We start from the raw sequence: 22,255 nt of genomic DNA on the forward strand, positions 1-22,255 counted from the left end.
CATCTCTGTGCAAGGCTGCTGCAGCAGTCGAAGTGGTAGGAGGGCAGCCAGCAGGCCCTGCACCCTGATATGTTTGGATGCTGGCCCCTCACAGAGTCTGTCTTGAGTGGCAGCAGTTTCAAGATCAGAACTGATCTTGCTAATGTTTTCTGCCCAAAGTGGAGAGGAGTCAAGCTCTCTGCGGGAAGCTTTTTCTCCATCATACCCAGCAGCTTCCCTGCTGCAGGAGGGTGAGGAGGAGCTGACCTGGTGGGCACCAGCAGGTCTTGTTAAGAAGAGCTTCTGTTACTTCTGGGATAAGAAAGTGGGGGAGAAGCTGCACATGGTCAGCCCAGCCTCGGACAAAGGCTCTGTCCCGTGTACTGATGGAGGAATGCAAGACAAAGGCGACAGCTCAGAGAAGGCATAAAACTCCCCCTCCTGCTGGTGTGAGGTCCTCTGGTGTGTTACATAGGAGGTCTTTGTCCCACCCGGCCTTTCCTGGGAAACGGAAGCAGCCGCTTTAATAGTTAAAAGCTTCTGCTCAGAGCAGTGTTGCCTCCTCTTATCGAGGAGCTGAAAGCCACAACACAGAGGGATTGTTCTGTAGTCGCAGGAGCATCCTCTCTTGCTGCCTGTGCGCAATTGTTTGGGAGGCACAGAGGAGAGTTTGAAGGTTACATGTACTGAGTAGCCATGTGAAAAGGACTGTTTTTTCCCTTGACAGCTGCCAAGTCCATGTTAGATGGAACTGTAGAGAAGTGGACTGAGCTGGAAGTTGGGTTTACTGTTACATATCCACCTTGTGTTTTCTATTGAAGATCTGTGCAGCAAGTGGTGTTCAAACTGTGCTGACTAACTCACTCTTCCTATGAAAGTGGCAGTACATGGAGCTCATTACAGACCATCTTCTGACAGCCTCAGACGCAAAGACCCTTAGCAGCAGCCTGCTCAGCCAGGAGGCAGCAAATGGGCACAGCAGGGGAAGCGTTTTGTTCTTGGTGGGGAAGAGAAACTGGGAAAGTATATTCAGAGGCTGCAGGCAGCCTGTGGAAAATGGACTCTCCTGCTTTCTGGTTTGAAATCACGAGTTTAAAGGAGTTATCTTGGAACACTCGGGGTGGTGTTTCAAAAGGTGCTCCATAAACAGGCTGGCCGTTTTGGATCTGAACCATAAATATAGTTCTTGGACTAGGTTCGCGGGTTTCTCTTGCCCTACAGTAATGGGTTGGTAGAGCTCAATGCGTAACTAATATTTTACACAAATATGTGTGAATTCAAAGTTCCGCTGTTTCCTGCCCTTCGGCCTCCTGCTTTGCCAAAGTAACACAAAAGTTTGGCCTGTGCAAGCTTGAAATTCCTCAAAATTTAAGAGAAAATAATCAACCACTGAGAAAAAGGCTACAGTGCTCACTCTTTAAGGGCCCCTGCCCTTCCTGTCCATTATAAGCCTCAGAACTAAAGCCCAGGTAACTAGAACTCTTTTTCTGAAGAGATTACAATGTAATAACTGCAGAAGTATTTTCTCTGAGACAGTTTTGGATTTATTGCCCTTTCTTGAGCATTTTTTGCTAAAAGGGGTACCCTAGTGCAGTCTAGCAGTCTTCCCATTAGACATTGGTGCCGTGAAGGCTATTAAAAGAAGCTACTTCCATCTTCTTTGGATCCTTCACAGGAGAATACTGCCTTCCCTTTCAAGCTCCCTGAAAGCTCTTCAACATACACTTATCATACATAGCTATCCAGGGGAGGATCACAAGTGATTGTACAGTCTTACAGTGCTCCCATGTCCATCTGAGCATCCATCATTCTCAGTGGCTTGCCACATGTGCAATTATGTAGGAGGTCCAACAGAAAGAAGTGCTTTTGTTTTTCTTTCCTGCTGCAGTTCTCTCTCTGAAGACACATAAAAGTTGCTAAATGCTGTGGGTAAAAGTCTTTGTTCTAGTTGCGTCTGGCTGGGAGGCATTCAGGTAACCATAAAACATTCTGGCTTTCATGTGCCAGAACACAGGATAGGGTTTTTAAATGAAAGGCAGGTATCTCTTCAAATTAGCCACGTGGGATCACATAATCTATAAATAAACTGTCATTAAATACCTATTTTGAGCTGAGTCCTTATCTGACAGGGATCCTGCTGTATAACATCCTTTCTTGCTTGTGGGCCTCCACCCCATCCCGAGGCTATTCAGTTCCTGAAACTGCTGAAGACATAAATACCATCCTTTGAAGGGAGCTATAAAAAATACATCTTGTTCAGGTGAAGGATGCAGAAAGCTGGTGGCAGCACAGCTGGACAGAGGTGAAAGGGTCTCTCGCCTGGCCTGGAGCTCAGCATTTGGCAAGTGTGTCATTCCTGCTCCCTTACTGTTGTTGGACTGGGTGATGGAGAGGGTGAAGAGAAGGTTGTCCCACTTGCCTGTTGGAGGAGTTGAAAGCAGTCCAGCCCTGCAGCATCCAAGGGTGGTAGGTCTGAGTGATGGGGTGTAGAGGAGTAAGAGCTTGGAGCAGGCAAGTTTTGTGGGGCTGTGAAGGAGCAACTTGTATTCGTTTTCTTTCTCTGCCATTCTTGTCAACACCAGGTAAGTCCTTTGATGCTCCTTTGCCTTCCTCCAGCCTTCCCTCCCTGTGGGAGGGAACCATGCAGATAAATCTATAGATAGGTGAGAACTGTTCTTGCAAAAGCAAAGCAGGAGATGCGTCCTGCCCCAGGCGTTGCTTATGCTGAGGGGATGCCAAGCACCATGGATATGCCAGCTCCTGCCTCCGCTGACTGCGAGGGCTGGAGAAGGCTGGAGAAGGCTGAAAGGAGGAGATGTGGAGGAGCTGAATGAAGCTGTGGGAAGGAAAGGAAGTGTAGGAGGAGGTGGCTGGGGGAGCAGGCTGTATGGAGTCAGGGAGAGGACAGGGGGCCCACTGCTCGCAGAGGGTGGGAGCGTGCCCTGGGCACCGGAGTCACTCGCTGGGAGCCTGTGTGAAAAATTCTTGGAGGCTGCAGTCATGGAAATCGTATATGTGCTTAGAGATGGGCAGTGAGAAGGAGCCAGCCAGGCACATAGATGTGTAAGGCATGGAAAGAAACATCCTGGAAAACAGAAGAGGTAGAGGAGGCCTAGAACCGGATTGGTTATTGCATGGCGGCATTTTAGCATTTGTTTTTTGGCTAAGATACTACACTCTAATGTTACAGAAGGTATCTGGGTGTCTGGGACCTACTCTGTGATAAGAAAAGCAGAGTTTGCAACTCTATCAGCAGAAGCTGCAGTGCAGTGAGACACATTTTCCACTATCCCACTAGGGGTGAGTGCTGGCTCTGAGCAGGGCATGGAGAAGTGAGGACTTAGTGTTGTCCTGCTGGTGATGTAACCTGGGAAGGCATGGGAGGCCCTTCACGGGGCTTTCAGTCCAGGAGACTTGAATGAGCAAGTAAGTTTATATATGCTTACATGAACTGATGCGACTTTTGAGAGGCTTGTTAGTTTTCCAGGCTTCCAGCCTGGAGCTGTGCAGTCACCACCTCTGTATTTTCAACCAGCTGATCAAGTTTTGAAAGTCTGCATCATACTTCTGTCTGGCACTGTCTTCAACCCTTAGAGGTTGAGCAGCGCTTACAGTACCAAAGTACAGTACCTTACAAAGCCAATTTTGGGTTGTCCACACTTTACAAGAACCTCTTGCCTATGCCTATTGTTTCTAAAAGCTCCATATGAATCCCTGTGGTGGAGCTATCATTTAATTGTATTCCAGCACTTTAGTACTTCCTAAAGCACCTCATCTGTGCTGCATGCCTGCAGCAAGCAGCAGCACCACGTGTATTTGCCCCTCTTTGGAGTGCCTGGGCAGGGGCAGTTCCCGTTTGCCGGACAGGAGATAAGGGGCAACAAAACAACTGAAAAAAGAAAAACAGGGAGGAAAAGCATTTTTTTTAGCATAGGACAAATATACCATGGCTGGATTCTACTAATTCCTTGTATATTCTTAAAACACATCCAGCTTGACTTGCAAATGAAATTACAAACTATCTGTCAGCAGGTCCCACAGAAGATACTGCAGTCATTTCTCCCTTTACCAATCCATGCGTGCAGTCCTTTGTAGCTTAGGAAACTAAGCAGATGGGCTGAATTTAGCATTAATTTGATTATCCTTAGATTATCTCAATGTGGCTGGCAAATGAGTCTTAATAAAGCCTTATTTCATCTCTGTAATAAGTTGCAATGGCAGTATTACTTTGAATTTTTTAGACACAATTTTCAGTTTTAGCTTTTATATCTGTTTATTATAGCTACGTCTTTGCATGCTTATATCCGTTATTGAGCTAGTTAGAAACATATTAAGTAGTTCTAGTGAAAATTTTATCTGATACATTCAGTGCTGGCCTCTGCATCTGCCCTTAGTTTCAATTAATTCTAGCTGTTCAGTCTGCAAAATGGTACTGAAAAACAGCATCACATCTTACTGGTGACAGATTGCCAGATTACCTTTTATTTTTAGCAAAGCCAGGCTGAATATTAAAAGCGTGTTGGAGAAAATACATTTATATAATAAATTATACAGACTGTGCATGGGGTAATCGTGGGGCAATAAATTACATTGTTTCTGTAAGTATCAGACAAGCTGAATTCAATTTAAACGTCTGGCTGCATCACTGTCGTGCTGGTCAGGAACTCACTGGGGGCCTTTTTAACATTCCTGCACCCATAAGTCATGGAGCTGAAATCCTGCTTTGCTTTGCTGTCAAATACAGAATTGCTCTGAGTTATGCAGACTGACGTCTGTGTCTTGCTGCCTGCACTTTAGCTGAGATCTCACAGTAGAATACAAAAACGCAGGTTTGTACCCCTGAGAGCAGTGAGTTTTCAAGCTGCCAAGTGATGCAGATAACGTAGGTCTGGCTCCTGTGAGCGATGTGGTCATCTTGTTGGTGTGCCAGCATCCCCGGTGCCACATGCTGTTGCAGATTTATTTGGTGTTATATTTTAGACCAAGCTATCAGAGAAGTGGCCAGCCTTGTGCTGGCATAGCTAAGCAACATTACTAGCTCAAGAGGGTAGTCCAGGTAACTGCTGCTTTATCAGGGGAACAAGCAGGATTGTTTTTTCTGCATCAACTTGTGCATATCCCAGAATAAAGTGACCATGTAATGATGGCCTGGCTTTCTGCAGAAATAAGAGGGGAACACAAACTTGCTTTTGAAGGATAGGAGTGCAGTAGGGGCAGTTGTTTTCCCCAAACCAAGCATACTTAGTAGATAATGTACTTGGGGCATCTTATTCTACTCTGTGTGGTATCAGCTCATAACCTGTAACACACTCTCCAGATGGATTTATCCAGCTGATAAGTCAGAACAGTTTAACCTGTCTGTTGCAGACTTTAGCTGGCAATTTGAAGGAGGAGGTATCTTAAAAGAGGTACACAGGAATGGTCAGGCTACAACTCTGTTCTTCTAAACTGAAAATCTATCTAAAGCATTGCATAGCATGACCATGTCAGAAGGTGGAAGCTTCTGGCCTCTGTATGAACCAGGGTGGTGCAGTCTGAACTGGAGCCAGACTCAGGCTGGGGACTGTATGCCAGGCTGTGCATGGGCAAGAGCATGCTTCAAGTTCCTTTGCTGCCTCCTTGCTGGTGGAACAGCATCACCTCCTTGTTTTCCTCCATACAGTCCCCTATGCACATGCCAGGGAAGACACTTGACTCACAGATGCCCAAATAGCTATTTTCCATCTGCTCCGCATGCAGGTAGCAAACTCACTGGGAATGCTCCCTAACCCAGATTAAGCCTGGGGCCACTTTTTGCATGGAGCTGTCTCAGTACTTTTCCCTGTTTGCTGTCCTTTTCAATTTATACCCTTTGGCTATTCAAGGGAATAAGGACTCCTTGCAGGATCCTACAGGGAACTGGCAGGTTAAAAAACAAATTGAAAATACAGTGGGAATTAATCTGTGTTTCTCTCTAGAGGTAGGTAACACCTCTTGATCATAGACTGCATGCATTACACTGTTTATAAAACATCTTGAGGCAAAGAATATGGCTTGGTTTTATTTCTTTAGGCATCAGCTATATTAGTCAAATTAAAGGGGATGGGAATGCACTCCAAGGAAATATATGAGCAATGTTACACAAAGAAAATTTACAAGTCTTCAGTGGAATGGTTCCTTCTGAGTTATTTCCTCAGTTCTCATTATAGAGCAGTTGGATAGTAAAGTTAGGACAGATTGCACAGCTGAATTATGACCATTGCTGCATGAAGGAACCTCACCTGCTTTAAGTGGGCTGTAAAAGAAAATGGATAATGACATTTTAAAGACTTCAAAATATGGGAAGCTTAACACAGTGGCCTGGTATAACTGTCTTAGAGATGCTGCTGTCATGTAATAAAATGGTACAAGAGCTAGTTTATGGAAAATTTAGAGACTTCTCATTTTTGTAGAGCTAGAGAGGGGCTTCAGATTTGCTATTACAAATTATGAAACAAAATAGTAAGCTTGAAACGAAATGTTTAATGATTTCCTTGCTGAGTTTTGGTGAAATCAATACCTCCCTATGAAGCACTTTGATTTCATAGAATCAGCATTCCTGAACAGAAAGAAAAAGAAAAATCACTAGTTTTTGTTAAAACACAAACTTGGAGAAAAAGAACCAGTGTCAGACCTTCTAGGATGGATCACCTGGCTGTGTTAGGTTTAAGTCCTGTTAGTACGCCTTCTGAGCAGGAAGGTTGCAAGTGTCCAAGAGGTTGCTGTAAGCAGCCTGTGTATTTACAACACATCCAGCACTCCCATAGTAACTGCTGAAGGATATGTGTTTATCCTGAGGCACGTCAGGAGCTTAGCTCTTCCTTCCTTGGAGGGAACATGTCACCACCTCAGGTTTACTGTGAGGCAGAAGTATTCAACAGCAGTCCCTTGTGAATCAACTTGTATGCAATAAATCATTGCCTTTGTGTACTCCTGAGGTTTTGTGGATTCATCCATACACCGAAATCATTTGGATTTAATTTTTTTCATGTATTTTTTTTTCATTTCCTTTGCTATTTAGTTCCTCCTGTTGATGGTTAGATCTTTTCTTGCCATCTGTCTGACGGATTTGACAGTTCCCTGGTGAGGTGCTGATAACTTTTTCTGGTGACTGTTGTTTTTGCTGTGCTCATCTGAGGAAACAAGGCTGTTTCATTCATAGTAGCTGACTGTGCTACCCAAATGGTGTTTGAACCTGTTGGCCAGTGTCAAACAGACTTAGCGGAGTAGTAGGGCTCTTGGAGAAACTTGTTTTTTAAAGGACTGTAAAAAAAAGCAGATGAGTAAAAATGTTAACAGTGCTCCCTGTGGTGGTGAAGAGTGGTGGTGTGTCACACTCAACCTTAGACGCAGTGAACCTAGATAGGGTCTTCCTGTGTGTGCCATAGCTGCAGTAAAAGCTTTAGTGAAGAGCTCCTTCCTCCTTAGGCAATGAGGAGTCCATCCGCAATGTGCACACCCACAGAGAAGAGAGCATCTGTAGTTCCCCTGTTCCTAGAAGTCTTCTCTAAGCTTAGTCCTGATCATGGGAACACACAAACTAGTTTGAGGCTTACTATTTACACAAGAGTACATCAAAGTTCTCCCATTATATAAAATTATTTCCCTGGACACATCACATCTCTGTTGGCTTTGCTGTGCAGTCAGGTAGCATGGGAGTTCAGAGGCAGAAGTCTTTGCAGCAGCAAAAGACACCCGAGTCCTGGCATTTGCTGCTCCCAGGCTGGTCATTGCCCTCCTGTAGTGGTAGAGAAGTGCTTGTCCAGTAGAAGCCCATGATTTTTCACAGCTACTGCTGAAAGCCGTCTCACATTTTCCTGAATTCTGGACACAAATGCAGTTTGTCTCCTTCAGAAATACAGTGCAAAAGGACTTTGGTACCATCTGATGTGTTCAATCCCTGCTCAAAGCCAGTAAGAAGTTTTCCCACAGGTGCTAATCTGCACATAATTGCAACATGCCAAAAGGGTTGTCATACCAGAGCTTGTTAAGAGTGAAAAGTTTTGGACCAAAAGTTGCTTTTAATCACCTAGTATAGAGCAGAGGTAGTTCCCAAATCTACAAGGGCTGGGACAGCATCAGTGTTGTGATGTGATCCTTGCAGAACCTGCTTTGTTGCTGAGGCTCTAAACTTTCAGCTTTACTAAACTGAGATAATTTGTAAAGGAGTGTTCTGTGCTTGTCTGAAAGGGGGGTTATGTTTTGGCTTAAAACTACAAATTGTTCTGAGATGTTTGTAGCAATAAGTCCTGTCAGACTAGGTCAGTGCTCCGCAGACATAAACTTCTTCCTGTAATCTTTTGGTTTTCCATACAATATTTCCTTTACTTGTTTATTAATACCTATCTTCATGCCTGCATTTTCATTTTGTATATAAGTAGCTTCCAGCTGTGAGTGTAGGCGTCTCATTTGATATCTGCAGTAGGCATCAAAATGCGTACTTCTCAGTATGGCTATAAAACTGAGTGCTGTTGAGAGACCCATATTGGCATCATGATCTCTGAAGGTCCTAGTCCCATCCTTCGTTCATAGCAATGCAAAACAGATCTCAGAAATTAGTTTGGAGATGGCAGGCTGCTCCTTTGGTTAGTCTGCATGGTGTGTGAGATACAGGGTTGCATTTTGGGGAATAAAAACAGCTGACTTCAGGCACGTCTGACTGAAGTGTATTGCTTCTTTTAAGGTGTTTGTGCTCCTCGCGTACCTGAGTATGTCCTGTGCCTACTCATCTCTTGGGTTTATAAAAATACATACCTGCACGTGGGAAATACTAGAGCATTTTACCTGTTTGTGGATGAAAGGCAGGTTGTGAAAAATGAATTATCAACAGCGCTGCAAATGATAGGTGCAAAAACCACAGGAGACTTTTCGCATCTGTCCATGCTGTAATGAGTTTGAGGATTTATTGGGATGTTTTGTGTTCTATTCAACGTAAATTAAATTCAAAGCCACAAGTTTAGTTATAAATTTACTTTGGAGGAATCATTTATGAAAGCTTTAGGATTTTCTGGCTAAAACAGTGTTTAAAACTTAGAATCATAGAATCATTGAACAGTTAGGGTTGGAAAAGACCTTAAGGTCATCAGGTTCTAACCCCTCTGCCATGGGCAGGGACACCTCCCACTAAACCATGCCACCCAAGTCTCTGTCCAACCTGGCCTTGAACAGTGCCAGGAATGGAGCATTCACAACTTCCCTGGCAACTTTCCAAGCAACTTAAATGCTTGGAAAGACTTTGATTGTCTTGTTTGGAAAACATGAATGTGAAAGGTGGGAAAGGAGAATGCTCACCCTCCTTTCCCGAATTAGGCAAAATAAAGTGGTTATCAAGTCCTTTCTGTAATTTCTTCGGTTCTGTGGCCCTAAGTGCTGCAATTAAAGCTGTCCTCAGTGCAGTGGTCTCTGTAGAAGAGCTTATATCTCACATTCCACATTGATTACAATGCACCAAGTGAAAAACTGAGGTTTAGGCTGTAATTCTGAATTTCTTGCACTCCTACAGGTTTTAATTCAGCTTCATATTATGTGCAGTATTTCTGTGTGTGATTTAATTGAGTAGTCAGTGTGAATTTTGTGGTGTTCGTGTGCATGCAAGGCAGAGGGAGGTTTTCTAAGTGCTCAGTGTTCGCATGGGCATAAACAGGTAGGTTTCCAGCAGAGACATTTGCATTTGAAAACCTGCTCTAAACGGGCTGGGCTTTCCCAGGAGAAGCAGCACCAGCAGTGAAACACAGCGATCGATCAGCATAGAATTGTGTGAGCATTTGATGGGCAAAGTGTTGTGGTGGAAAGACAGGGCCCAAGAATAAGCGCTTTGTGGCTTTGTTTCGTTCCTGAAAACTGTGACTGAGAGGCTTTTATCATTTAAACCAAAAATGCAATCAGCCACATTTTGCCTAACCTGGAAAATATCACAAGATCCTTTGCAACATTCTGAGTGGTTTCTTTAATCCAGTCTTGATACTAAAGAAAAACAACCCATAAATTATGTTTTTCACTTTTATATACTTATGTTTTCCCAACTTTAAAACTAAAGTATCTGAGCCACTCAGTTCAGTTGCAGAGCTGAAAGCGTGTATTTAGAGTACCTCAGGATAAACTCTTTCAAGCAGCTTGCATTTGCTATGTTTTCTTTCTTTCCTAATTTTAACTAAGGAAAACATTCCCTTACTTATCACAACACTTCTGTTACATGCCTCGATTTTCTGGCCAAGTTCCTTATGGTATTTGGAGTTTATTTTAATTTTCAATGGAAAAGCAGTCCAAGACATTCATGTGAAAACCGTGTAATGATAAATGTTGAAATACACGCCAATGGGGACACCTGGTGGAGAAACTACGAGTTGCCCGGGACGCCCTGCATGAAATCCTTGAACGGGTGAGCATGAGTTAGCTCATCACTGAGACTGTTGGTGTTTTTAACCACAGCAACTGCAAGATAACTCTTATTACCTGCTGATGGCTCCCTCGAAGCATCCTGCACTTGCTGCTGGCCAAGAGTACATGCACACAGTTGTGGTGGTGTGAGTGCACAGTGAGTGGTGTGCAAGGACCCAGTTCCTCAGTGTCTGTTTTTTAATGTGGCTGGGGACAAAGCTACAATTACTGGCAAATGCTGTTTCTCTTTTGTCACTGCAGAAGCTGCCATGTTCACGGATTTTCAAATATGCCCTAAAGATAGTTAAGAGAAGTCCTATTGACATGTATTTGGAAGGCGATGTGGGAAGGTTAGGTGAAGATCCAGGACCACATCTGGTCATAGCTGCACTCTACTGAATCATGAGATGCTCTGGGGTCCTGCTCTGCATCATATGAGATGCTCCGGTCTTGGCAAACAGCAGCTCAAGTAACCACTAACATTTTCCTGTCTGCAGTAGAAGTCCTAGTCCTCCTCCAGTAAAAGAGGGCAAAGCCTCTCTGGTAAGCATGGCCTTGAGAGAGACCATGGTGAGAACAGCAGCCCAGACTGCCTTCATCAGTGAGCTTGGTCAGGCAGAGGGGTGTTGTGCTTACCACTGGCTTTGGTAGCAGGCAGGCAGTACTTGCTTCATCCCTGGGGTACTACACATCTGTAAGAGAGCAGAGTGTGTATTCCAGGCTGTTTACTTGTATGTGCTATAAAAGGTCTGTCTGGAGTGAGACAAGCACAAGACCTGAGGACAAGGCCGTCAGCTAGGCAGCATTATCTCACACATCTTGTAGGAGCTGTGTGCAATTGGACCATGCTATAATTGGTGTGAAATGGTCATGGTTGGTTGTTTTACTTCTAGCTCACTCAGAAAGCAAGTATTAGCCTAATAGCAGCAACATACAGATGGGTTCTGGTGGGCTTTCTAGCATGCACCAGCTGTGGAACATGGGATTATCTGGGGCTTTGTCTTTCTAAGTAGGAGAAGAAGAAAAGAAAGGAATGCTTGCAGTCGTGAAGAAGGAAGGATAATTTCTGTCTCTTTGTTTTGATGCACTTTATTCTGACATAGAGGGAAATTTATAGCCTACTGGTTTTCTCATTGTTTGGGAAGGAAGGAACGTATTAATTATAATTCTGCACCAGAGCCACCAGACAGCTGGGAGAGAAAGTGGCTTTGACTGAGACCATCACAAGTTGGGCAGCAGACTGTGGATTTTTATTAGACATAGCAAAATGTTATTTGTGAAGTCACATTTCAGCATCTTTTCTCTGTGGCAAATCAGAGCTGCAAATTAAGTATGAATTGGTGTCCCATCGGCATCCAGCATGGCCTGCTGACTGCACCCTCTCACAAAACGAGACTAATAGTAAATGAGAGAAAAACTAATCTTATTTGTTGGGTTTGGGATTAATATCAAAGCAGGACACCCATTTTTTGCCCCAGGACTCAAGAATGAGCAATTTTAAAGTCAGTTCTTGAATTTCAGACAGCTCAGTGAGGTTCTTTTGCTGCATCACATGCTTCAGCTGACACGGAGACTCAGCAGAGCTGGCTGGAGGTAGTTGCTGTGAATAGCCACCAGTGACTGTCCTGGAACAGACAGAGGTCAGGAGCAGATGCTAAGAGAAGAAATATTCTGTCAGACTTTACAGACTAAATATTTCATGCTTCTCTTTCTTGCAGAAAACACCTTCTGCAGCGGTGACCATGTATCGTGGCACAGCCCTTTGGACAACAGTGAATCCAGAATCCAGCACATGTTGCTGACAGAAGACCCTCAGATGCAGCCGGTGCAGACTCCTTTTGGGGTTGTTACTTTCCTACAGGTACGACGCAGCAATAGTGGCTGACTGTCACCTCCCTGGTGTGGAATGCAGCTAATGTTACATTTAATTTAGCTCTGATAAGTCAGATGATTATTATCCGGTCTTCCACCTTTCTTCCTTATTTGATTACCATGGATTTGATCTTCCAGTTGTTACTCTGGAGGTATTCAGTAAGCATTTTACAGGGATTGAGCAATGGCATGTTCAGCTCTCAAGATAGAGGTCTATCTGATGAAGAGAAGTTTTACACCCTGCAACAGACCTGGAGTTGAATATTACGTTACTGCTCTGAAATTCCAAACATGAACATAGGGGAAAAAAGCTGAGAGAAACACTTTTAAAAGGTAATGTAGAGCTAAATTCAAATTAATTCTATGGTAAGTGAGCCACTGGTTTGAGTGCCAGGAAAAGAAGAGTTTGGAGCAGAACTCAGAGTTGCTTTAGCATTATTTAATGGCAGAAATGTAGCTTGCAGCATTGACACAAAGACTCTTTGGGGGCTGAGTGAGCTTTCCTGTATTGATGTACTGTTTAAGAAAGGTTCAGGTTTGCTTTGCAAAAGAAACACTTAAAAATTCCCTTGCAATTAAACCTGACTGTTAGTGAGGGGAGCTCCCTTGGCCAAACAGGTTTACTTGCTTTCCCAGAGTCTTTCTTCTCAGTGGTATCTCTTAGAGATGGGCTGCTTTGGATATTTTTAAATTGCATATTGGAATTAATAGCCTTAGTAGAAGAGTTGGCATAGTTTATGTCAGCTGGTTATTTCTTCCTGCTCTATGGAAAAGCTTCCATCCTGTGGGAAAATGCAAGTGTCTGTATTTTACAATATAAGCTTCAAGTTGCTCCCGTTTGTCCTTGGCTGTAGTTGCAACATGTAAGTGGAAGCTCCATTTCCATAGACCTACACAAGGTAACTGCTGTGCAAAGGCAGAGGCCTTCCTTAATTTTCTGAGGTGCCCAAAAGTCCCTGTTTTATCAACAAGGAAGGGATGGGTGTGGGTTTAATCAGTGAAAGGTGAGTTGTGGGACCTGAAAGGAGAGAAGGTGCCAAGATGAGCAGGGTGATTCCTGGCTGATTCTCCAGTTAGTGCTGCGTGAGTCCTCATCTCTCCTTTAGTGCCCAGCTGTGCTGGATCAAAGGACAGTCAACTTGTTTCATCCTGAGGCTCTTGGCCTCTCATCTTCCACAACACATATGGTTGACTTAGTTTTCCCCTTTGTTTGATGCTTGTTGTTATGGATTTATTTTGACCCTTGAGGATAAACGATTGCAAAAAGAAAAGAATGAACACAAATTAATTTCCTGTTTGTATGTAATTAGTGAGTGAAGGCCCAGGGAGGGGTGTCCTGAAGCAAGGGTGATTCAAGCTGTTACTGGAGGAAGCCTGGGAGATGGGTGAGGATGAAGTGCGTCTCGAAGGGCTGGGTCCTGAGAAAGTGAAGTCTGCAAGGGGCAGGGGAAGTAGGGTGTGTAGAGCTGGCTATGTGCTGACATTGATGATTTTCCACACAGATCTCTATCAGTGCAGATTCATGCTTGTGGCAAAGGCACATCATGCACTTCTGCTTGCTGCTCTTCAGAACTTAGTTTTCAGTTTTTCTCTTTTCTGATAAAACATCAGTTCAACAAATCTTGGCCAAAAATTCAGTGTCATTGGAAAAGATTTAGAGTATTGAGGAAGAAAATAGAAAAGCATGGCTAAAATAACTTTTCATCCCAAAGAGCAAATCATTATGCTCAAAGCCACAAGCCAGCAGATGATGGATCAGGAATAAACTGCCTTCCTCTATCAGCTGAAGGGTGTTTCACTCCTTCATCTGAAGCGGCAGTCTCAGCTGCTGTGAGAGAGACATCTGGTATTGCTCAGTGTGGCAGCCTCTATCCTAAAAAGCAAACACATCCTGCCTTATACAGGATGCAACTGCCTGCAGTGACGAGTGGATTATGTGATGTTTAAGCAGCTTTACTTTATGGTGCTGGGTAAGATGTAACCAGTCAGCAGACTGAGTTGGTCAAGGATTTATGAGCACTGAAGCACTCCCTTGTGGCAGCAAGTCCCTTGCCTGACTGAAATTGCAGGTGCAGTATTGCATTTGCCCCTAGCAGTTGGCTGACAGAGCAGTGTTTTGCATATGCTCAGACCCTAACCTGTCCTGTCTTGTGTGGACTAGATTGAAAAGTGAGAACAGATTAGTGGATCTTCAGTAAACCCTGATTTATCACCAGGCTCTCCTCATAGTTGCACATGCTGTGCAAGATTAAATGTTACATGACCAGGGCACTTCCCGTGATAAGTGTAGTGAGAGGGCATAAGGAATTGCAGAATCCCTCTATTGTCTCAGGCTCAATTTGTCCTTGCTCTCCTACTTTAAAGATTGGTGCTTCTCCTCTGTACCTGCAATGTTTGATCCAGTACCATGTGGTACATTTTCTCTAGAGTTCTTGCCTGGTTCCCATCCAGTTTAGTGTCCCCTTTTTTATTTATTCCAGATTGTTGGAGTTTGCACTGAGGAACTGCATGCAGCTCAGCAGTGGAATGGGCAAGGGATATTGGAACTGCTTCGGACTGTCCCAGTGTAAGTGTTCATATAGCCCATATAGGGGAGCATTCCCGTGGAGAGCGGCTCACTTGTTTATTTTTATTAACAATCTTTAACTTGTTAATGGAATTTACTTAATCCCGTGCTGTAGCAAGAGATGGGAATTCATTGCAAATCTGTTCTCACACAGAGACACTTAGATGGCAGATTAATGCATGTAGAAGTCCACATGTTCATGGTGAAACAGAATGAGGTCTTGAAAGCTTAATTTCTTTCCTTTTATGCCTGCAGTATTTTCTCATTGGCTCTTCCTACTAGAGCTGGGATAACTTACTGGTGACCTCTCTGTGTAGTTCAAAAGGAAGGAAGAAGGTCTGATTTACAATGCCTAGCAAAGCTTGGGGACTGAAAGTGAGAAAGTCGCTCTCAACCTGGCCCCACTCTTGGTGAGCGAATTTGAAACAGGAGAAGTGTTCATGCAAGTGAAGTTCATTGTTATTTCTCCCATAGCAAAACAAAGATGTCACTGGGTTAAGAAGTAGATCACTTTTAAATGTTAAATGATATGATGATGCTTTATTTGCTGCCCGGTTGCAGCTAAACTTTTTTGGCTTGCAAGTGTTTTGTTTAAATATTTTCTCTTATATTTAGTGGAAGTTATTGCTATGTGATTGTAGCGCAAAAGATCACTTTTTTTATTTAAAACAAAATAGTTCTGCATATGTGTTCCTGGGCACAATAGTATATACTCTCTAGTGTCACGATGGCCTTTGATTATTTGGAGGAGCCTTTGCTTATGGACTTTTTAAACTTGAACCTTTCCTTTCTAGGCACTACTATCTGCTATCTCAAGTAGAGTGAATTTGTCTAGCTGCAAGCTTTGTTTCTGGTACCCCAAGACAATAAATGCTGCTTGCAGCTCCTTTTGCTCCTCAAAGTTAATAGAGATATAGCACCCCTCTCACTCTGTTCTCATGTTGGTTTTGGGTGTTTGCGATGTGGTAAAAGTACCTTTCCAAGGATAAAATGGGACCCAAATGTGTATGATTCAAAGGCAAAACTGCAAACTACTAGGCTGCTGATGTGGAGTCAGGGTAAAAGTCCGTTGCTATCCCAGTAAGGAGCTGAAACAGGTAATAATTCGCAGCTTCCAAAGTGATGTGAAAAAAGAGTGGCTATCAGTGCCTCTGAAAAACTAGAAAATACTAACTTCTATTGCTCCCATTTTAGGCATGCTTTAGGAGTCTGTAACACAGACAAGGCCAGAGGAGGGGGCTTTTGACTGCAATAATAAAGTGTCTCATGAAAATAATGAAAATTTTTATGGCAACAGACTTCAGTTTTTATTTCAAATGAAAAGCACCATCTGAGGCTGACTTTTGCAGTCTGCCTGCACAGTGACCCAAAGAAAAGTTTCTGAGTAGTTCATCTTCACAGTAATCTGTTTTCTATCACCTTTGTTGGGAAACATCTTGACCCTTCTGACTTTTAATGCTAATGAGAACAAAGCTTTTCCCTGAACTGTCCCTGAACCATACCTAGCTTGGCCATTAAGTACCAGCTAGGTAAAATGTCTATTGTGAGGCTATTTATCAGAGCAGGAGGCTCTTTATGGTACTGAACGTGATTGCTGATCTCTTCAAAAACTGCAGTCCCACTGGGACCCTGCTGCATCTTTAGATATGTAGCAGAGGTATAAATTTTGACCCTATGCTTTGCCTATCTTCCTTAGACCCAGGCTACATTGGACTTCCAGTCCAAATTCAGTTACTTGTAAGATTAAAACTCAGCTCAGTCTTGTATGAGTAAGTGGGCCCACACAGAGGACAGGGGTATAATAGCCTGTGTGAATCCTGATGGCTTTGCAGGACTTGGTGGTGCCAGACACTAGGCAAGGAATAGGTATGTCATGGAGGACTTTTATTATGTATTTGGGAAATGTAAAGGACAATTGCATGTTATGAGATGTACGCACAACATAGAGAGGCTTCTAGGCTTCTTTTAAACTCTATCTTGTGCTTCCTTCCAGTACAAGTCCACTCTGAGGTCTCTGGTGGGGAATATGAGCTAAAGTGCTTGTTTGGTTTATTGACTTCCTTTCTTTCTTTGTAGAGCTGGAGGCCCCTGGTTGATAACAGATATGCGAAGAGGAGAGACAATATTTGAGATTGACCCACATCTACAAGTATGTCTTTGGTTTATAAAATGTCATGTCTTTTGTAGTAGCCAGAGGGAGAATTGGTTTAATGGTATAAACCGTTCTATTATTTTCTATAAAGGTGCTGTTACCTTCTCAATGTTTGCTATAGTGCTGGAAAAGTATTAGAGACTCCCTTTGCTCTCTCAGAGGTGGTTCAGGACTGCACATATCCAGTCCCAGGTGGATGACAGCTCTAGGAAGAAAGTTAGAGAAGGGGGACTAGGAAAACAGAATCTCATTGATGAAACAAATTGGTAGGATTTGGGCTGCATGTTTTAGAAAGGAGAAAAACAGAAGAAGATAAAAGAACATAGCACAATACAAGCTTTAGACATTATTAGGAAATTAATCCTTTGTTTTGTATGCAAGCATAAGGAGATGTAGCATGCAGAAAACTCAAAAAAAGTAGTATTTTTTCACAGCAAATGTGATAGTGTAGCTCATTCCTGTAGGATGTCACTTGAGGCCAAGCAGTTAGTGTGGTCTGAGAAATAATAAGAAGCCAAAAGTATCTCATGCAGTTATTACTAATCCATGTAGGAAGACATATTCTTCTTTAGATTTTAAGTTAATTTCTAATGTTTAAAGATCAGCATAGGACCTCTATTGAGGGGGTCACAGTCCCATGGACTACTGCTGATCCATTCATTTAGGAGGCAGTTCTGCATACCTGCAGCAGAGTTGTGGTACTGGGGCACATGTCTCCCAGGCAAATCCAGTGTGTTGCTGGCCTTGGTTCAGTGAATCACTGTGTATTTGCCTTTAACAGAGAACTTACGGCTTAGCCTGGTAGGGCACATGCATATATGCACGTTTCGTACAAGCCATTGCATTTGCTTATGGTCTGCATGTCTGCATCTGATTACCCTCAGTTGCCTCACAGCATTTCTTGGTTTGAAAGCTTACAAAGAAAACCAAATTCTACTTTTACTGTTTTTAAGGTTTTATTCATCTAAAATAACCCCAGTCTGAGACACACACAAAAAAATGTTCCACAAATGTCCTACAATGTGGGAACTAATGCCATGGCAAGTCCTATAAAGTTTTTAGGCTCTTCAGAATGTTGCCCTCTTACCTCCTGGAGGTGTTTCTGTTCTCTGCACACTGGTGATTCCTAATGATAACAGGGTTTTCTTCAATTTACTGTAAATGAAAAGTAGCTCAGCTTACTGGAATCTGAGTCAGCCAAGGCAAGTTAAGGCAAACAAAGAGTACCTGTGCCTCACCAGTGTGTCCTGCCTCTGAAAGCTGCTATGTCTGTGGTCCTTCCGGACTTCCTTACATTGAAGACATTCCTGTTTCTGTTCTCTCTTGCCCATGCAGTAGTGTGTGTGCACAGATGCTTGTGTGAGCCTCCTTCCTGCTCTGCTGCTGCAGCCCCTGGGGATTCACAGGGCGAAACCTGCTCCTGTGGTGCTGAGTCCCACAAAGAGCCTTTGCTGAGCGCAGGGAGCTGGACTGGGTTCAGCTATGTTATGCGTCTCCTGCTCTAATTAGTGGGGAAAGGATAAAGTGCCATTTGCTTGGCATTTTCTTGGTGGTGGCACAGGGTGTGTGAGAGCTGAAAGGCAGCACTGGAAGGAAGATAGGTGGAGAGAAAAGATGGAGCCGGCAGGGAAAACGGACAACTTTCCCGGGAGCGGACAGGCATGGTGTCTGCCTGGGAAGCGGGCAGAGCTTGTTTTGAGGCTGCATTGTGTCTGTGGGAATTGGTTGAGGCCTAAACCCAGCCCTGGCAGCAGCAGCTGTACTTTCTGTTCGGAGTTGCTGAGAATGGATCCCAACTAAGATGTCATCCCAGGATGTCGGCAATTAACGCTGTGGCAACGCTGGCTGTTTTCTGTTCAGCCAGGCTTCCCTGTAGGCCATTCAGATTTCCCTGGCAGCACTGTCAAGCAATCCTTGTTGGTCCCCAGCTCTGCACTGGTTCTCAGTGCTTCGCTTCTGTTTTAGCAGATATGTCAGAAGAGAATAAAGCTGATTTGAATTTCCTGAGTTGTGGTTGCTGCTCTGCGGGTCACACCGCAGTGCTCTGGCTCATGCAGAAAGGGATCAATGACATACAAGAACCTCAGAGCATCCCTCCCACATGCTGAGAGGAAAATGGGACAGAAACATCCTTTCTTTGAGGAAAGAAAAAGCTGAACCTCCTTTGCCCTGGGCTACTCCAAGCTCCTGCTCGGACTGCCCTTTCAAGGGAGGAAGAAGAGCTTGTCAGTCCAGGCACATCTCTGGTGAATAAAGATGGACTAAAGCTGTGCACTGCCCCAGCTACTGGTTAGGTTTTTTGGGGCTCCCCCCCCCCCTTCAATACTTGCAAACGTTATAAAACAGGCATGCAAATTTGGCTGCTTTAGGCCAGATCGTTTCCATCAGTCCCCCTTGATCTCCAGGGGATGCCAACAGAGCTGTGCTTCTTCCCTTGAGGAAGTGCTCTGCAGACCAGCTGAGATGCAGATGACGAGTCCCTTTCCCCCTCCCCAAGGCTATGTGCACTGTCCGGGGGCCCTGACTGTGGGGATGGAGAAGCATGTCCCACAAGATTGTACTGATGGAGTCTTCAGGGCCCTTTGGGCTCTTCTGTTTTCTGCTAAAGGGCAAGTTTGGTGGTCTTCCCATGCTTCCCCAATCACTGGAACAAAAAGCAACCATGCTGACAAGGCTGATGTGGGTCCTCACAGAGCACTGCGGAGGGCTCCCAAAGGAGCCAAGTGCTAAATCTCACTCGGAGCATTGTTTTGCATGTGTAGGATCGGATGTATTTTTACTTCTTTTTCCACAACTTCTATTTCTGGGTAAAACAACTAATTTGATGTTTAGGATATAACAAAAGAAAATCCCAGCAGATTTGTTATTTCTCAGATTTTCCTATGATGTTTTCATAGAAGCCAGATTCCCCTTGATGCAAGAGGAAGATCCCAATGAGGAGAAGTCTTTCAAGGAGAGAGACAGAAGGAAAGCAGTCTCTTGAATGCTTAAATCTATGTTAGGACTGCCCTGATCCTGCCCTCAGCCACAGGCTTGGGCCAAAGAGCCAGTTTAGGGAGGTGATCCAGCTGAAAGAAACAGTTGGCTCAAGGGAAGGGGTAGGAGCGCATGGAGGAGGGTGGGACTGCAGCCTCTAGAATTACATCAGTTTATACTGCTGTGCAACCACACCCTGAGCGCTCGTGCTTATCTTGGAGCTGCTCAGATCCTCTCTTGAATGGTCACAAGAACAGGCAATGCTCTTTCTAGGGCGCAGCTTGCAAGGAGGAACTGAATGTAAGTGGGTTTGGGAAGAGGTGACAGCGGTTAAGAGCAGCCCTTCCTCAGGGTAGCTCAGCCCCGAGTTTGTTCAGCTCAACATCACCCCCTTGTGGGGCAGAGATGGAAATTCAGACTAATGCCAGTTTCCCCAGCAGGTAGGTGTCCTGTGGAAGCGTTGGCTGCAGCGTAGGGCAGTCTTGCTGGCTACAGATGCACATGTCCTGGACAAAGTGCATGGTGTCTGGGAGCATCCAGCTGCTTGTGGGTGGTGTATGACACCTTATGAGGCCCAAATGGTGTTTGCATGCTTGGGAAGTCCAACTTGCAAGGCAGGAAGTTTGTGTGTTTTGCTGATAAAGCTACGCAAAAGCTTTGACATTGTGAACAGACCTGTGTCTCCTTGCACATTTGTCCTTTGCTGAACACCCTAGCACACTGAAAAGCGCAGTGGTTGTCTGGTTTGCCAATGATGAACTCTTGTGAATGATGAGTCTCTCTTTGAGCGCTTTTCATTGTGGGATTCCTTGGTAATCTTGGAAAGAGAACAAGTCTATTCAGGAGTTTGTTATCACTGACATACACTAGGTAGACTGCCAAGCTGTGCTTCACAGAGGAGTGTATAATGTACTTTGAGTTGGTGTAAAATCAGAGCTAACACTGAAAGTAGCAACACTGCATAGCCCAAACCATCAGTTTCCACCTCTCTCTTTCCCTGCCTTATGCCTGCTAGGGCTGTGTAGTGAAGCAGTGGGAAAGGAGTAGGACTTCAGGCCAACCTGCTATGGAAAAGGTTTGTTCCAGTTCAGACCAGCTCCCTAATTTTGCTCAATATGCAGTCACTGTTAGCTGACAGATCAACATATGGAGGACAGAGAGTGGAAACTGGCCACAAAGGAGGGTCATGTAAAGGCTGGGTTGAACCAGGGTGGGTTCCAGCTCGGGTTCAGGCAACACCCAAAACCATCTTGGGGTTTTGGATCTTTTCAAGCAGGAGAGAGTGGACAAAGGGATTGAGACAGATGGCTCAAACCTGAGTGGAGTGAGTGCCAAATGTGCCTGGGACGATCTCAGCCGGCCCCCAGAGGATGATGAAGACAGCAGGAGCATTTGCATTGGGACCCAGCCACGGCGGCTCTCTGGAAAAGGTGAGAGGTCCTGAACTGAGTCACTGTCAGTGCTTGTTTTCTGATGGATCTGGGCAGTGGTCTGAGTCATGCAGCATCTTGGGGTTCATAACAAACACTACAGTTGCTGGAAGGCTCAGTATGTCACAGGAGAGGGAAAGGAACTCTGGTGTGGCCTCTCTGTGTAAGGCAGGGGAGAAGAAAAGAGATCTTTGTGTTGTTTTGTCTAAATGCTTCCTTCAAGTTTTAGGCTATTTCTAATCTAAATCTGCGCAGTTAAACTTAGCACTGGGTGAAAGAAACCAGGACTGTAAACACCTGCAAGGTGAAGCAACTGCATTTTCCCAGGATGTGCTCCTTTACTCACATTGTCACTTCTTGGGTGGCAAGTTAGACTGATCCTGCACATTTCTGTAGCTGAACTCAAGTGATCTTGCAAATACGGAACTCTGGAAAGAAGAAACAAATTACAGCGGAGTTTCCCTTTATAGTGAGATGCCATCTCAGGGTACAGATGTCATTGCCATTGCACGTGCTTGAAATTACACGTGTTGCCTTTCAAGTGGGTGAAACAATGTAAAATTGGAGGGCTTGTTTTCCTGGAATTAATAATGGTTTCCACAGGAATGGTATCTTACTTGGGTTTAAGTCCATGGTAAAATAAAAAGCATTTAAATACATATAGGGTTCCTTCTGGCTCCTGTGCAAATATTTTGAGCTGCATTGAATCTAAAAAGGCTGTTTTCCTTCAGCTCTGTGAATGGAGAGCCCAAGACTGGTGAACATGATGAGATTTGTGTAGCCGTCAAAAGATTTTTAAATCGTTTGGATATTTTTTGTCTACCCAATTCCCACATTTCTCAAAAAAAGATGAGGAAACTTCTAAGGAAAGCAAGGCTCCTATTG

At 44.2% G+C, this 22,255-nt stretch overlaps 1 protein-coding gene across 4 annotated transcripts in view; it reads left to right on the forward strand.

Annotated features, from left to right (window-relative positions):
* SUFU (SUFU negative regulator of hedgehog signaling) overlaps nucleotides 1-22,255 on the forward strand; it is an 89,280-nt gene that overhangs the window by 37,259 nt on the left and 29,766 nt on the right. For 3 of the 4 annotated variants that reach the window (XM_057421048.1, XM_057421051.1, XM_057421050.1), the window contains exons 4-7: nucleotides 12,093-12,235; nucleotides 14,727-14,812; nucleotides 16,889-16,961; nucleotides 21,214-21,370. In XM_057421048.1, the coding sequence (XP_057277031.1) occupies nucleotides 12,093-12,235; nucleotides 14,727-14,812; nucleotides 16,889-16,961; nucleotides 21,214-21,370 (459 nt within the window). The remainder of the gene's footprint in view (nucleotides 1-12,092; nucleotides 12,236-14,726; nucleotides 14,813-16,888; nucleotides 16,962-21,213; nucleotides 21,371-22,255) is intronic. The other variant, XM_057421049.1, reaches the window with a different exon arrangement.

This window comes from Pezoporus wallicus, unplaced genomic scaffold (assembly GCF_028554395.1).
Source record: "Pezoporus wallicus isolate ANWC-B61680 ecotype Strahan unplaced genomic scaffold, APGP_CSIRO_Pwel_v1 contig_3365, whole genome shotgun sequence".
NCBI lineage: Eukaryota > Metazoa > Chordata > Aves > Psittaciformes > Psittacidae > Pezoporus > Pezoporus wallicus.